Below are 16420 nucleotides of genomic sequence, written 5' to 3' on the forward strand. Positions count from 1 at the left end.
GTGAGGGTCCCCACTGGGGGGCTTGACCAGCCTGCAAACAGCCATCAGCCCCTCACCCAGGCTGGCCTGGCACCCCAGTGGGGACCCCTACTCTGATCCAGGACACCCTTCAGGGCAAATCAACCGGCCCCCACCCGTGCACCAGGCCTCTATTCTATGTAATAAAAGGGTAATATGCAAATTGACCCTAACAGCAGAATGACTGGGAATCACTGGTCACTCTGACACACATTGACCACCAGGGGTCAGACGCTCAATGCAGGAGCTGCCCCCTGGTGGTCAGTGCGCTCCCAGACGGGGAACTCTGCTCAGCCACAAGCCAGGCTGATGGTTGCCAGCATAGCGGTGGTGGCGGGAGCCTCTCCTGCCTCTTCAGCAGCGCTAAGGATGTCCGACTGCAGCTTAGGCCTGCTCCCTGCTGGCAAGTGGACATCCCCTGAGGGCTCCCAGGCTGCCAGAGGGATGTCTGACTGTCAGCTGAGGCCTGATCCTCCGGGGAGCGGGCCTAAGCCAGCAGGTGGACATCCCTCGAGGGGTCCCAGACTGCGAGAGGGCAGAGGCTGGGCTGAGAGACGCCCCCCAAGTGCACAAATTTTTGTGCACCGGGACTCTAGTATATAATAAAAGGCTAATATGCAAATCGACTAAATGGTGTAATGACCAGTAGGCTGTGGGTAGCAGGCCTAAGCTGTCATTCGGGTATCCCCTGAGGGCTTCCTGGACTGCAAGAGGGCACAGGCCAGGCTGAGGGACTACCCACCCCCCCAACCCCAGTGCACGAATTTTGTGATCAGGCCTCTAGTATAATGATAATAAGCTTGAAGGCTTACACTTAAAAATTCATGCTTTGCCTGGATGGCTCACATTAGATCAGTGGTTCTCAACCTGTGGGTTGCGACTCCTTTGGGGCTTGAACGACCCTATCACAGGGGTCTCCTAAGACCATCGGAAAACATATATAATTACACATTGTTTTTGTGATTAATCACTATGCTTTAATTATGTTCAATTTGTAACAATGAAATTGGGGGTCACCATAACATGAGGAACTGTATTAAAGGGTCGCGGCATTAGGAAGGTTGAGAACCACTGCATTAGATGCTTTATGTCTTGCCTTAGTCTTTTTCAGCAGTTAAATTTGACTGTAATAAACAAAGACTGAGAATGCTGTTCAGAAAATGGACTGAAGGTGTTCCAAAACTTTAGATATAGTAAGTAGCTTGGGAGGAAGGTAGAGACTGTTGTTTTGGGGGAAATAATAACTGAGCCAACATTTTTCATCCATAAGTGGTTTTCAATACTTACACAAACAATCTAATTTGACCTGCCATGTTTTTATAGCAGTATATTCTTACCTTTTTCGTTACTCACCACATTGATGTAGTTTTAACCTTTTGAAAATACTCGTCTTATTCAATTTGTTAAAGTTTATTACTTTTATTTTTTTTATTTTTATTGTTTACACTAGAGGCCTGGTGCATGAAATTTGTGCCCTACACTCTCTCCACTCTGGGACCCCTCGGGGGATATCCGACTGCCAGAGTCAGACATCCCTCTCACAATCCGGGACTCCTGGCTCCTAACCACTCGGTAGCCTGCCTGCCTGATTGCCCCCTAACCACTCTCCTGCTGGCCTGATTGATGCCTAACTGCTCCCCTGCTAGCCATCTTGTGACAGTGTGGGGGGTGGCCATCTTGTGATGTGAGGGTCAATTTGCATATTACCTCTTTATTATATAGGATTATTTTAAGGCCTCAGTGGTTGAGCATTGACCTATGAACCAGTAGGTCGCAGTTCAATTCTGCACATGTCCAGGTTGTGGGTTCAATCCCCAGTAGGGGGGTATGCAGGAGACAGCCAACCAATGATTCTCTTTCATCACTGATGTTTCTGTCTCTCTCCCTCTCCCTCTCCAAAATCAATAAAAATATATAAACATATTTTTTAAAAAACAAGAAAATAAACAAATGGGGTTACATAAAAAAAAAGCTTCTGCACAGCAAAAGAAACCAACAAAACAACAAGAAAGCCCACTGCATGGGAGAACATATTTGCCAATGTTATCTCCGATAAGGGTTTAATCTCCAACATTTACAGGGAACTCAGACAACTCAACAAAAGGAAAATAAACAATCCAATCAAAAAATGGGCAAAGGACCTAAATAGAATCTTTTCGAAAGAGGACACTCACAAAGCCAAGAAACACATGAAAATATGCTCATAGTCACTAATCACCTGAGAGATGCAAATCAAAACAACAATGAGGTACCACCTCACACCTGTCAGAATGGCTATCATGAACAAATCAACAAATGACAAGTGCTGGAGAGGATGCGGAGAAAAAGCAACCCTCCTTCACTGCTGGTGGGAATTCAGACTGCTGCAGCCATTGTGGAAAACAGTATGGCGTTTCCTCAAAAATTTAAAAATGGAGCTGCCATTTGACCCAGTAATACCACTTCTAGAAATATATCCCAAGAAAACAGAAACACCAATCAGAGAGGATATATGCACCCCTATTTTCATAGCAGCACAATTTACAGTAGCCAAGATATGGAAACAGCCTAAACGCCCATCAGCAGATGAGTGGATTAAAAAATGGTGGTACATCTACGCAATGGAATACTATGCTGCTATAAAAAAGAAGGAGTTCTTACCATTTGCAGCAGAACTGGAGAGCATTATGCTAAGTGAAATAAGCCAGGAAGTGAAAGAAAAACACCACATGATCTCACTCATCTATGGATAATAACATAAACTGATGAACAAAAGGATAGATACAGAGGCAGAGAAGCATTGAACAGACTGTCAAATTGCAGTGGGAAGTCTGGGGAGTGTTGGGGGGCGGGAGGTAAGAGATCAACTGAAGGACTTGTATGCATGCATGTAAGCATAACCAATGGACACAAGACACTGGGGAGGTGGGGTGAGGGCATGTGCCGGGGGGTAGGGAAGGCAGGGGGAAGGTCAATGGGGGGAAAAAAAGGAGACACATGTACTACTATCTGTAATACTTTAAATAGTAAAATCTTAAAAAAACGAGAGACCCTTCTGTCTCTGTAAGCCTTTCCAGATATAGCCATGATTAACATGGTTAGTGCCTCTTCTTCCTGACATCTTTCTCAAGGTATATAAGCATATATCATGGTTTTTTTGTATCACATGTGTGTCTGTCATAGTGCACAAAGCATAATAAGTGTTAAGTAAATGTTAATTGAATTGAATGGCTGAAATGCTCACTGTTGTATAAGTCAGAAAGGTCAAGTTCCTTGTCTTCTCATCCTAACATTTCAGCATGAACCGTGATGGAATCAACATGCCTCGACTCATCATCAGTCAACTGAAATGGCTTGACAGAGTTGTGGATGGCAAGGTAGCCTTTTGGACTTTTTCTGTCTTAGATTTAGAGTGTGTGTTTTTAATACTTAACCAAACTTTTGGAATTTGCAGTGTTTTCTTTTCTTCCCTTTCTAAATAGAAAAGTTTACATTTTTAAATTCATCCATTAACTTTTTCCAGCTTTGAGATTTTTTGGTAGTTCACCCTTTACGTTTTCAAAAAGAAAGAAAGAAAAGAAATTTACTTATGATGGCTAGGTATCATTTATTAAATTAAATATTTGGAAAGAAATTTAATTTTTCAAAGCACATAAATTACTGTGTTTTAATTCTCAAAAGCGATGGGATCCCAAACCACTGCACTTCACTGCAAATGTTTTAATTTGATTACATACAGTTGTCTTCACCTATCTGCAGTTTTGCTTTTTTTTTTTAAATATATTTTATTGATTTTTTACAGAGAGGAAGGGAGAGAGATAGAGAGTTAGAAACATCGATGAGAGAGAAATATCAATCAGCTGCCTTCTGCACACCTCCTACTGGGGATGTGCCCACAACCAAGGTACATGCCCTTGACTGGAATCCAACCTGGTACCTTTCAGTCCGCAGGCCAACACTCTATCCACTGAGCCAAACCAGTCAGGGCAAGTTTTGCTTTTTTAAAAAATAATTTTTTTATTGATTTTAGAAAGATGGAAACACTGATGAGAGGGAAACACCAGCTAGACCACGTAATTTTTTTTATAATTGACTTCAGAGAGAGGAAGGAAAGGGAGAGATAGAAATATTAATGATAAGAGAGAATCATTAATCGGCTGCCTCCACACCATCACTGGGGATCAAGCCCATAACCCAGGTGTGTGCCCTGACTGGGAATTGAACCACGACCTCCTGATTCATAGGTCAACACTCAACCACTGAGCCACCCGGCCAAGCATATAACTTTTAAAATTATAGTCTCTTACTGTGCCTAATTTATAAATTAAATTTTGTCATAGGTATGTATGTACTAGAAAAATCATTGTATACATAGGGTTTGTTACTATCCATGGTTTTAGGCATCCACCAGAGATGAGGGGGGATTATATTTTAAAAATTGAAATTTTCAGGAAGTTTTGTAGTTATGTTATTTGTTATCAAGCACCTTGATAAAGGTGAATCTTTTTTGTTTTTTCCTTACGAAAATTTATCTTCTATTTTATTGAATTTTAAAAATTTAGATTAAAAATACAGAAAGTAAATTTTGCATGTATCATGTGATCTTTAGATATGCATGAAGAGATCATAAATAAAATCACAAAGTGAAAAGTGGTTGTGCCATTTGACCCAGTAATACAAGTCAAACATCTTGTGACTTTCTGTCACAAGTATATCTCATGAATTAACATGACAAATGAGAAAAATATTGACTGATTCTGAAATTAAAAAAAAAAAGGAAAAATCTAAAAATGGTCAGTTGAAAACTAGGCTAAGATTATAAAAGGTTATTCCCAAGAAAGCTAATACAAATGTTTAATAAGAGTAAGAAAAAAATGTTCAACATCATTAATAATTGATCAAATGAATTTGAATTAATATGATTGTACTTTTAAAAAACTCAGTATTGAGTTTATTGGGGTGACTACATAAAAGCCTAAGCAACCATTCGACCTTTTGACATAATGTGCACTGACCACTAGGGGGCAGATGCTCAATGCACAGGCATAGAAACATGGAACAGACTGATAAATTGGAGGGGCGGGGGGAGATTAACTAAACATCTTATATGCATACTAGAACCGGCCCGGTGCACGTATTTGTGCACTGATGGGGTCCCTCAGCCTGGCCTGCTGGGATCGGGCCGAAACCAGCAATCCAACATCCCCCAAGGGGTCTTGGATTGTGAGAGGGCGCAGGCCAGGCCAAGGGACCCCATTGGTGCACAAATCTGTACACCGGGCCACTAGTGGTTAATAAAATTATATAGGTTTCAGGTGTACATTTCTCTAATACATCATCTGTATATTGTATTGTGTGTTCATCACCCCAAGTCGAGTCTCCTTCCATCTCCATTTATCTCCCTATATCCTCTTTACCTCCCCTTAACCCCCCCTTTCCCTCTGATAATCACCATACTGTTGTCTGTGTCTGTGAGGGTTTTTTGGTTTGTTTTTTGTTTTTGTTCTTGTTTTTTTGTTTAATTTCTTCAACTTTTTCATCCAGAAGTTGAATTTATTTTGAGCATAGTGCTTAAGGCCCATTTCTTTTCAACAGTCTTAAAATCATTCTGTTAATTTTTGTCAGATATTCCAAGGCTTAATCTTTACTTGGAAGAACATGGCTTAGGGAGTTTCACCTGGGCTGGAATTTGGGGTCTGTCATTTACTGTGTATCATTGAGCAACACATAGCCCCACATTTTAAAAATGGAAATTATTGTGAAGATTAAATGAAATAAAATATATAACAAACCAGTTAGATAAACCATCCACCCTACTTTTTTTCCTATTTACCATCCCTTGTATGAAAATTTCTGGGTCATTCATCTCTGAAATTTAGCTTCGAGCTTGAATGTGTGTGTAGTTGTCACAAAATAATTCCAGCTGTACATTTCATGAGTAGGAACTTTTTCTCTATTCCTGGTAATATGCTCCAATTCTAATAGTATCCTCCACTGTAGGATCTCACCACCAAGATCATGCAGCTGATCAGTATTGCTCCAGTGCACCTTCAGCATGACTTCATCACCAGCCTACCTGAGATCCTAGGGGATTCTCAGCATGCAGATGTGGGGAAAGAACTCAGGTGGGTGAGCACCTTGTTGCCGTTCTCAGCAAGGCTCCACTCTGGGAGTCTTATCACTGCAGTGTGAAAACAGTAGTAATGTGTTCTTTTTTGTATAAAAGAGGATACCTGCCTACAGTAAGTAGGGTGCGGGATTTGACTTGTTTTTCTAATTTGTATATATTTAGTAGACCTATCTACTTTCTTTTAAAGGTCTACCTATTGTGAATATGCATTCTGGCTTAAGATTAGTTATATAAATTCTGTCTATGGAGATTTTAACATGTTCCCTTTGTTTCCTTAGCATTTCCTCCACCCCAGGGGTTCTCAGTCATGAGTACATATCCAAATCATTTGTGAAGCTTATTAAACATCTACATTCTTTGGTTCCTAATTGATTCATTCTAATGCACATTGCTGTATCTGATCCTTTTCCAAGACTCACTACTTATTATCATTTATGTGAAAAATAGTAATTGTGCTAGGGCAGTAATTAAGAGGAGAACAGTATCCTTATGTAATAGTGTTTCTAGTTTGTGTGTTTTTTAAATATATTTTTATTGATTTCAGAGAGGGAAAAGGAGAGACAGAGAGAGAGAACTATCAATGATCAGCTGCCTCTTGCACAACCCCCATTGGGGATCAAGCCTGTAACCTGGGCATGTGCCCTTGACAGGAATCAAACCTGGGACCCTTCAGTCCACAGGCTGACTCTGTCCACTGAGCTAAATGAGCTAGGACTAGTGTTTCTGTTTTAATGCAACTTCACTTATCCTGGAAGTAGTCGTTTTTAAAAATTTGGTTTGTAATACTTCTTTTTCTCTAGCTGTCTGCAAAGCTACCTCCAAAAATGTGCAGGGATTTCTTGTCTTTGTGCTTTTGGGCAGGATGTTCCTTCTGGGTATAGCACTATACTGTCCAGTTTGCTGCTTAATTCCAGCTTGTTCTTTTGGGTAGCCTTCTCTTAGACTCTATCACTGTCCTTCTCTACCTTTTGTTCCTGTAGCACCCTGCACATATGTCTATCATATTTATCACATGCCATTATAATTGTAGATTTTCTTTTTCCTTTTCAGAGGAAGGATATGTACCAAACTCAATAGTGGGTTTCCTTTGTTTTGGGTAGTGGGAATGCTGAGGGAGGACATCTTGTTTCTACTCTGTTGTTTGAATTTTTTATAATAAACACGTATTTTTTTAATCAGAACAATTTTTAATGAAACATGCTATGAACAAACTTAATGGGAAGTAAGAATATCCTTTCTTCCCATACTCTAGTGATTTTCCCAAGTTGTTATCTGCCCAGCTCTGTTAAAAGTTGCACAACTTTTTTTCCCACCATTCACAGTGACCTTCTAACAGAGAATACTTCACTTACTGTACCCATCCTGGATGTCCTTTCCAGCCTCCGACTTGACCTGCAGCTCCTGTCTAAGGTAGGGAAGATTCTGCTCTCTCACCTTCCACAGCCAGTGTCAGTTAGTAATTACTTGGGAGCAATCTATGTAATGGCAATTTCCTTTTGAAACAATATTGAATGACATTTGATCTCTTGTTTTTTTCAATGAATTTCATGTGTCATACTCTGAGAGGTTCACTGCTATGTTTTAAGCAGTAAGTTTTAGTGGTAATCTATGTTGCTTGAATATTTACAAACTGCTCTCCATAGAAATAACAATTGTTTATACTTTCCTCTAGACTAGTGGTTCTCAACCTTCTGGCCCTTTAAATACAGTTCCTCATGTTGTGACCCAACCATAAAATTATTTTTGTTGCTACTTCATAACTGTAATGTTGCTACTGCTATGAATCGTATGTAAATATCTGATATGCAGGATGGTCTTAGGCGACCCCTGTGAAAGTGTCGTTCGATCGCCAAAGGGGTCGTGACCCACAGGTTGAGAACCGCTGCTCTAGACAGTGGAAAATTCGGGCTTCAAAATATAACATCGCACACATTTATCACAAGGAACTGTGGTGTTAACAATTGAAAGCTTATAATTTGGAACAAAATAAAACATGGTATCTTTCTTCCTGAATTACATGTGAGAAAACTGAGTGAGAGAAGTGATTTTTCTAATTTTACCTACCAAGTCAGTATTAAGTTGAAGTATTAATTTGAAATGTTTAATGTTTTCATGTTTTTTATGATTAGGTCCGCCAGTTGGTAATGAGTAAGCTTTCATCTGTCAAATTGAAGGACTTACCTGTGATAATCAAGTTCATTCTTCATTCCATAACAGCCATGGATGCACTTGAGGTACCCTATTATTTCCCAGCAAACATTAATAGGTGCTAGACCCTAGAGCAGTGGTTCTCAACCTTCTGGCCCTTTAAATAACTTCCTCATGTTGTGACCCAACCATAAAATTATTTTTTTTGCTATTACTTAACTGTAATGTTGCTACTGTTATGAATCGTAATGTAAATATCTGATGTGCAGGATGGTCTTAGGTGACCCCTGTGAAAGGGTCGTTTGACTGCCAAAGGGGTCGCGACCCACAGGTTGAGAACTGCTGCCCTAGAGAGTACAGAGAAGTGCAGTGGTGCTCTTATGAAATTCAGCAATAAAAAAAGACTAACCTAATCCGCCCGGCATGGGTCAATGGTTGAGCGTCGACCTATGAGTCCAAAAGGTCACAGTTCAATTCCTAGTCAGGACACATGCCCATGTTTTGGGCTCATTCCCCAGTAGGGAGCATGTAGGAGACAGCCGGTCAGTGATTCTCTCTCATTGATGTTTCTCTCTTTCCCTTCCTCTCTGAAATCAGTTAAAACACACACACACACACATATGTGTGTATATATATTGATATATATACAAGACTAACCTAGATGAAGATAAATTATTTAAATTAATAGGTTCTAATCGCTCTTTTCTGTACAAACTAATTTATAAAGCTCATGAATCCAGATAGTATGAAGGGGAGCTATTGACCAGATTTATTGCTCTATATAAGCTGCTACAGGATATATTTGCTATTTCAGTGTAGTACCTCCAAGTTCTGGGATTTTAAAGGGTATGACATACTATACTTGTATTAGCTATTTTCATCAACTCTTTTTCAAAATGCCTTGTCTAACATTTAATAATCCTACTTCCTCAGTCTTTCAGGACATTGTTACAGTTTCTTTGAGAGAGTGGTCTGTGCCTGTCTGCTATGCACGAACAGAACACATAGATAATATTTATTTTCTGCAGGTAATTTCTGAGCTTCGGGAGAGGTTGGATGTGCAGCATTGTATTTTGCCACCATGGTTTCTGGCTTCCCAAAGCAAGATGAAAAATAAAGGCCAAACACGGTATAAGCTCATTGACTATTACCATCCTTTTTCTCACATAAGCAAGGAAAGTTTTCTGACATTTATCCTGAAGCCAGGAGAGTACATCTTAATATTTACAACTATAAAGAATGGCAGTAATATTATACTCATGGACTACTGTACATTTTCTCAAGTCGTGTGTGTGTGTGTGTGTGTGTGTGTGTATTCTCTTGGCTATTCACATCAATCCCAGATAGACTGCTGTACAAGTTTATTAGCCATTTATACATGAAGTTGTGATTTGTTCCAGGCTACTTGGCTAGTAAACAGGAACCCAGGTACCTCTCTGTTAAGTGGAAGAATGATTTTATTCCCTTTCTGCTTCTTTAGTTCTTCAGGAAACCAAGAAAACAGTGATGAGGACTGTGTTTTTCTTGTTTTTGACATAATAAAGTCAGCTGTTAGATATGAGAAAACCATTTCTGATGCTTGGATTAAGGTGAGTGAGCTCTTTGAAACTTTAAATAGTAAGGAAAAAATGGGTGGCAATTAGTGATAGATATATAAGTAAAGGTAAATTGAAATAAAAGTCTTAAAAGTCATTCAGGAAGAAATGATATATGATGGTTGCTTGGTTCTCAAATAAGAGAACAAGGCATGCTGAATAAAGTGAGAAGTATTATACTAATGTGTTGTAATATATTTGTGACCCTTGTTTTTCTAGGCAATTGAACACATTGCCTCAGAGTCTGAACATAAGGTAATGTTAACATACTATGAATTTTAAGTATTAAAATTAGTGAAATTGGCTAGTGTTTTTTCCCTTTTTTTCTTGCTTCCTCCAGTCATCCTTTCTATGCCTTCTCTAGCTGCTCTAATAAAAACAAGCTGTCTGGGGAAGATGATATGAGTGGGTGACTTGCCAGATGGTCTTTCCTGCTCATTTATTCTGGCAATAAACTAAGCCTAAAATATCCATAAGAGAAAATGTTAACATTCCAAATAAGCATAGTGAGTTGCAAAGAAGCCAAGTCCCTACTGCTGAGGAGTTGAAGACTAGAGTCACCTGGATCATCAGTCAGGTCCCTGTATCTGTCCGATTGTCTTCCCTCCCACCAAATAGAATTGTCAAGATAATGGCATTCCATGTTTTACTTCTCTTTATGTATGTAAATCTGACCAGAGTGAATCCATCCACTATAAAGGCAATGATACTGGATCTCTCTTAATTCTGGAAATGTCTTCTTCTGTCAAGAAGCCAGATGATTGAATTTCTTTTTAAAAAAAAATATTTTCTTGTTGATTTTAGAGAGAGGGGAAGGTAGAGAGAGAGAGATAGAAACATTGATCAAAGAGAAACATTGATTGGCTGCCTCCTGCACTCTTCCTAACAGAGATCAAGCCCACAACCTGGACATGGGCACTGATCGGGAATCAAACCATTGATCTCGTGGTACTGGAAGGATGCTCAACTGAGTGGAAGGGAAGGAGGGAGGGGAGAGAGAGTCTTATTTTTAATAGCTGTATAATATTCTGAAAGTGCCTATCATAATTTATTTAATCTTTTTCATTTGACAGATATTTATAGTCCAACTTTTCACACAGTAATTTTTCTAATATTAATGAAAATATATACTGAAGTTAGCAAGTTTTTTGATCTTTTTTCTTTAAGAATTGTGAAGATACTATTCTTTCTGTAATAATATCACTGTCACTTGTATTCCAACGTTTTCTTAAAATATACCAGTGGTTAATAGTTGTGGCACCTTTATTTCTCTGAAAAATACTTTGGGATTTGTGGAAATGTAGGTGATACTCCCGTGGGTATGTTGAGCAAATGAGTGTCGTCCATCATTCTGTGTTTTAATGGGGAAAAATTTAAAGTTGCTAATTCATTGTAGTAAATGTATTTACTTATTAAACTCTTTTCCTGTTGTTGCATATTTATTGACAATAGATTTTTGACCTGGTGATGCTTCTAATCATCTATAGCACCAACACTCAGGCAAAGAAGTACATTGAGAGGGTGCTAAGAAATAAGATTCGATCAGGCTGCTTTCACAAAGATCTGCTGCAGAGTACATTCTATGTTCATTACTTGGTAAGTGTCAGAGAATCAGACAACATTATTGTGAAAGGTATAGAGAGGTCATTTTAACCTTTCCTATCCAGTGTGGGAATCTTAACACCACCACCTTTGCTAGCTGTTGATCTTTGACAGGGAGCTCAGTATATTTCAAAACCTAGTAGGATTATTACTTACCTTGATGGAAACATTATGATGTTAATAAAACCAACGTAAGATTATTTTTTAACTTTTTAGTGAAAAGGTCACAAAAATGGTTTATGTTGAGCTTATTAGATGTAAACCCCAAATTCATTTTCATAGAAGGTATTTTAATTCTCATCATTTAGTTACGTACTTAATGTAACATGATTTTTAACCTAAAATGGAAGATTTTACAGCTCCCATCTAATATTTCATCTTGTTAATTTCAGCCCATTATTCAAGCTGATTGAGACTTTCAAATCTTAACTGTCTAGCTCTGTGTTATCTGCAACTTGACAGACTTACCTTTTGTATCTGTTTTAAGTTGTTTTGTTTCTTTTGTTTTTAAGAATAGTTTGTTGATTTTTAGAGAGAGAGGAAAGGAGAGAGAGAAATATCTATCTGAGAGCACAACATTGATTAGCTGCCTCTTGGACTCATTTTACCAGGAATCAAGCCTGCAACCTGGGCATGTGCCTTTGATCAGAAATCAAACCAGCAACCTGGTGGTGCACAGGATGTCACCCAATCTACTGAGCCACACTGGCCAGGGCCTAAGTAGTTTTTAAAAACCCGCAGCATACAGAAGCAAAGAAATGCTAATAGAGACATAATCATGCATCTGTTGAACCATTACTATTTGACTATTCAACCCTGTGACCTTAGGTGATCATTCCTGTTGAAGTATAAACCATTCAAGTTAGGATTTTATAAGCTAAGAATGATGTTTTCAAGTGAATATTTAGGATATTAAGTGTATGCCTTCTTAGAACACTGGTAGCAGTACTTTGGGGCTTGACTTAGGAACTAATGAAAATATATAGTTGAGCCTTAAGATTTTATATTTAGAAATGGATTTAATGTTTGTATGTATATATATATATACATGGCCCGATGCACAAAGTTCGTGCAAGGGGCTCGGCCCCCACTGCCATGGCTTCGTCCGGAAGGAATCTGGTCTAATTAGCATATTACACTTTTATTATTGTAGATATTTTTTTTGTTCTCACCAAGGATATTTTTTCCATTAATTTTTAGAGAGTAGAAGGGGGCGGGGGAGAGAGAGAGAAACATTGATGTGAGAGAGACACATCGATTGGTTGCCTCCCGCATGCACCCCAACCGGGCCGGAGATCGAACCTGCAATGCAGGGAATCGAACCCAAAACCCTTCAATGCACGGGCCAATGCTCTAACCACTGAGAACACTGGCCAGGGCAGTGTTTGTATTATTTTATCTTGCAGTTCTTTTTGTGCTTATTTCTGGCAATAATATATGTTTTGGGCTATAATTTTCCAGAAAGCAGAAACCATATATCATTTTTTACTGTATTTTTCTCAGTAAAGCAGTTTATTGCTTAATTAAGATTTTCTTTTTATTGTAATGATATTGGTAAAAAAGGTGGACTTAGTAACTGTTTTACTCTGCATCCATTAATACCTTCTTGGTAAGACAAGACTAGTTCTCGGTCTTTCAAAGAAATCTATCTAATTAGTATTGAACCTTGTAGATTGATTTCAAATCATAACTAAAGCAGAGCAAGCCTAATATATCACTTGGGGGTTGTATAATTGAGTGAGGAAATTGGGATTTAAAAGATCTGGATTCTAGTCTCATATTGGGCAGATACAAACAGTGCTATTAGGTTGTAGTTTAACTTCTTTGAGCTTTAAAGCCAATTCTTACTTATATGCTGGATCTAGAATGATGAAGAATTATTCTGGGTAAAGCGAAGATTAAGGTTTCTTTATTTAACATGAGAGTTGACTGGGAGATATCTCACATTCCAAAATGATTAGCTATTCTTGGTGCTAAAACTTTTTTCTCTCTTTTCTTCCCCCTCAAGGTTCTTAAGGATGTTTGTCCATCCATTCTATCGCTGGCTCAGAATTTGTTGCACTCCCTAGACCAGAGTATAATTTTATTTGGCAGTCTCCTATACAGATATGCATTTAAGTTTTTTGATACTTACTGCCAGCAGGTATGTTGAAATATTTATTTTGGAAAAGAGCAAACAGGGAAAAGGGAAGAAATGCTATTCCAAGTGACTTGCATGTGATCTGATGTTTATTGCTTGTTGATTGAAGGCATTGAGGGAGAAAGAGCTCTGGGCCGGGAGTTGGGAAAACTTAGTTCTAGTGATAGTCTCGGTAAAGGGAAGAGACTGGATTGGAGGATCAAACTCTGTGTTTTGAGCTCCAAAATTCTGAATCTAAAATGAAGATTCAGATCCAGTATGCTCCAAATGAACTGTGGTCATGAAGCTTCACAGTACAGGAATTACAGTCTTAAAATTTAGCTGCAAATAGTCAACTGCCAGTTGAGCCTGGAGTTTCCTAGGAAAAAAATGTGGCAAAATACCAATGAAGAAGAAAGGCTGAGGGCATAGCCCTATTCCATGAACATGAGACACAAAATTTAAGAACACATATCCACTGAGGGAGGACTATACTTGTAGGAAGTGATTATGAAAAGAACAAAGTGTCTTATTTTGTATTTGTTATATATTCTATACCTATTATTAACAATGTTAAAACACATTTGAATGGATCTCTTTAAAAAACGAAGAAAAAGTTTTAAAAACTTACACCAGCAATAGATTCCGTTGACATGAACTAGCTATTGCAATTGAGGAAGCCAGATGACTCTATATGGAGCAGCATTATAAAGAACAGGGAGAATGGCATCTAAGACATTTTGTTTTTGAACCATCTTATTTTAAAAACACTATCATGGCACATGTTGCTTGAAACATACAAGTTTAGCAGATAAAAACTTCCAAAATCTTTAGATCCTCGAAGGCCATCTTTTCAGTAAATTTCAAAAAGTTAAATACAATCACAGCATAAAGGGTAATATTTAACCCATATGAAAAAGAGAAAGACTATGCCACGGAGAAAAATCAGGAGGGTTTAGATTAGCAATTTTCAAACTTTTTCTCCGGCACTCCAAAAAATATGTTTTTTGCCAATCTGACAAAAACATAGGTATAATTTTTTCCCCAAAATATATTTTCATTGATTTCAGAGAGGGAGAGAGAGGTAGAAACATCAATGATGAGAGAGATTCATTGATCGGCTGCCTCCTGTATGCCCACACTGGGGAATCGAGTCTGCAACTTGAGCATGTGCCCTGACCTGGAATCGAACCACAACTCCTGGTTCATAGGTTGATGCTCAACCACTCAGCCATACCGGCCAGGCAAAATAGGTATAATTTTGATTCATTCACACCAGATGGCTATTGTTTTGGTTGTTGTCATTTTTTATTTGACAATCTAAGGGAAAAGAGGTCAGCGTTCCTGACTAAATAGTCAGGTATTGCATGGTTTTAAAAATTCTTATGGCACACCAGTTGAAAATTAATGGTTTAGATAATGTTCACTATCTAGATAATTATGGGAAATGACTGGATGGTGGTGTAGTTAGACTTGGCATAATCTTAACCTCCTGAATCCAACATAAATGAAAACTAGATAATAAAATTAGACGCTGGGATAGGGTGGATTGAGATTTTTAACCAAGTTGAGATTGGAAGCCCTCAGGCTTGAACCCCTTTAAGATGGCTCTTCCATATTTTTGCTTCATACTGTCCTGCTGACTCTTTTCTGTATAGGAAGTGATTGGTGCCCTCGTGACCCATATCTGCAGTGGGAATGAAGCCGAAGTTGATATTGCATTGGATGTTCTCCTAGAGCTGGTAGTTGTAAACCTATCTGTTATGAGGCTGAATGCTGTTTTTGTGAAGGTATCTAGTCGCTTCATGGACATATATTGAATCATTTTTCTTTCTTGCAGATATTTGAGAAATAGCTGCTATCGGTTAGCAATAATTTATTTCGTACTCTATTGACATTCTTGGTAGGAGGAGGTGAGGTGATGGGAAATAATACAAAAAAATAATTCATTTATGTATTCAGCAAATACTTTTTTATGATTATGTGATAGGCTCTATTTTTGGTCTGTGGATACAAAAGTCAGTCCTTGCCTTTGATGATAGAAAGTAAGACTTACAGTCATTACAAATACATGATGAATTCTCTAGTAAAGATACACCAGAACAGGAATAATTAATTTGACCTGGGAAGCTGGAGAAGTTTTCAAAGAGGAGATAACATTTGGGTGATTCTTGAAAGTTGGGAATTATTTGATAAGGGAAAGGAAGAAAGTGCATATAGGCACAGGGCAGTTTGAACAGAAGCAGGTTGGCACCCAAGTCTGTGTTGTGCCTGGGAGATGACAAGAAGATGAGCGTGCTTGGCAAAGAGGATATATGGTGAAAGGTGGTGGGAGGTGAGGCTTAGAAGACATAGGACAGGACCAGATTATGAATGGTCTCAAATCCCACGCTAAGAGTTTCAACTTTATCTTTTATATATATATATATATATATATATATTTTTTTTTTTTTTTTTTATTGATTTCTGAGAGGAAGGGAGAGGGAGAGATAGAAACATCAGTCATGAGAAAGAATCATTGATCAGTTGACTCCTATATGCCCCACACTGGGGATTGAGCCCGAAACCTAGGCATGTGTCCTAATCAGGAATTCAACCGTGACCTCCTGGTTCATAGATTGATGCTCCATCACTGAACCATGCTGGCCGGGCTCAACTTTATCTTACAGACAGTAGGAATCTATTCCAGGTTTGTATGAGGGAGCCAACATAATTAAGTCTGGACTTTGAAAGGTAACTGTGTAGGCTGTGTTATCCCCATATTAGGGATGAGAATGCTTAGGTTTTACCCAAGGTCAAAAAGTAAATAATTCTGCCCTAGCCATTTTG

General features: G+C 38.5%; 1 protein-coding gene across 1 annotated transcript in view; it reads left to right on the top strand.

The window, feature by feature from the left end:
* The window catches only part of FANCD2 (FA complementation group D2), a 64141-nt gene that overhangs the window by 12159 nt on the left and 35562 nt on the right, over positions 1-16420 (top strand). The window contains exons 7-16 of the mRNA XM_081105685.1: positions 3296-3374; positions 5998-6122; positions 7450-7537; positions 8257-8361; positions 9304-9404; positions 9756-9864; positions 10090-10125; positions 11323-11466; positions 13481-13615; positions 15250-15381. Of these exons, the coding sequence (XP_080961811.1) occupies positions 3296-3374; positions 5998-6122; positions 7450-7537; positions 8257-8361; positions 9304-9404; positions 9756-9864; positions 10090-10125; positions 11323-11466; positions 13481-13615; positions 15250-15381 (1054 nt within the window). The remainder of the gene's footprint in view (positions 1-3295; positions 3375-5997; positions 6123-7449; positions 7538-8256; positions 8362-9303; positions 9405-9755; positions 9865-10089; positions 10126-11322; positions 11467-13480; positions 13616-15249; positions 15382-16420) is intronic.

The sequence above is a fragment of the Myotis nattereri genome (assembly GCF_964212035.1).
Source record: "Myotis nattereri genome assembly, chromosome: 14".
NCBI lineage: Eukaryota > Metazoa > Chordata > Mammalia > Chiroptera > Vespertilionidae > Myotis > Myotis nattereri.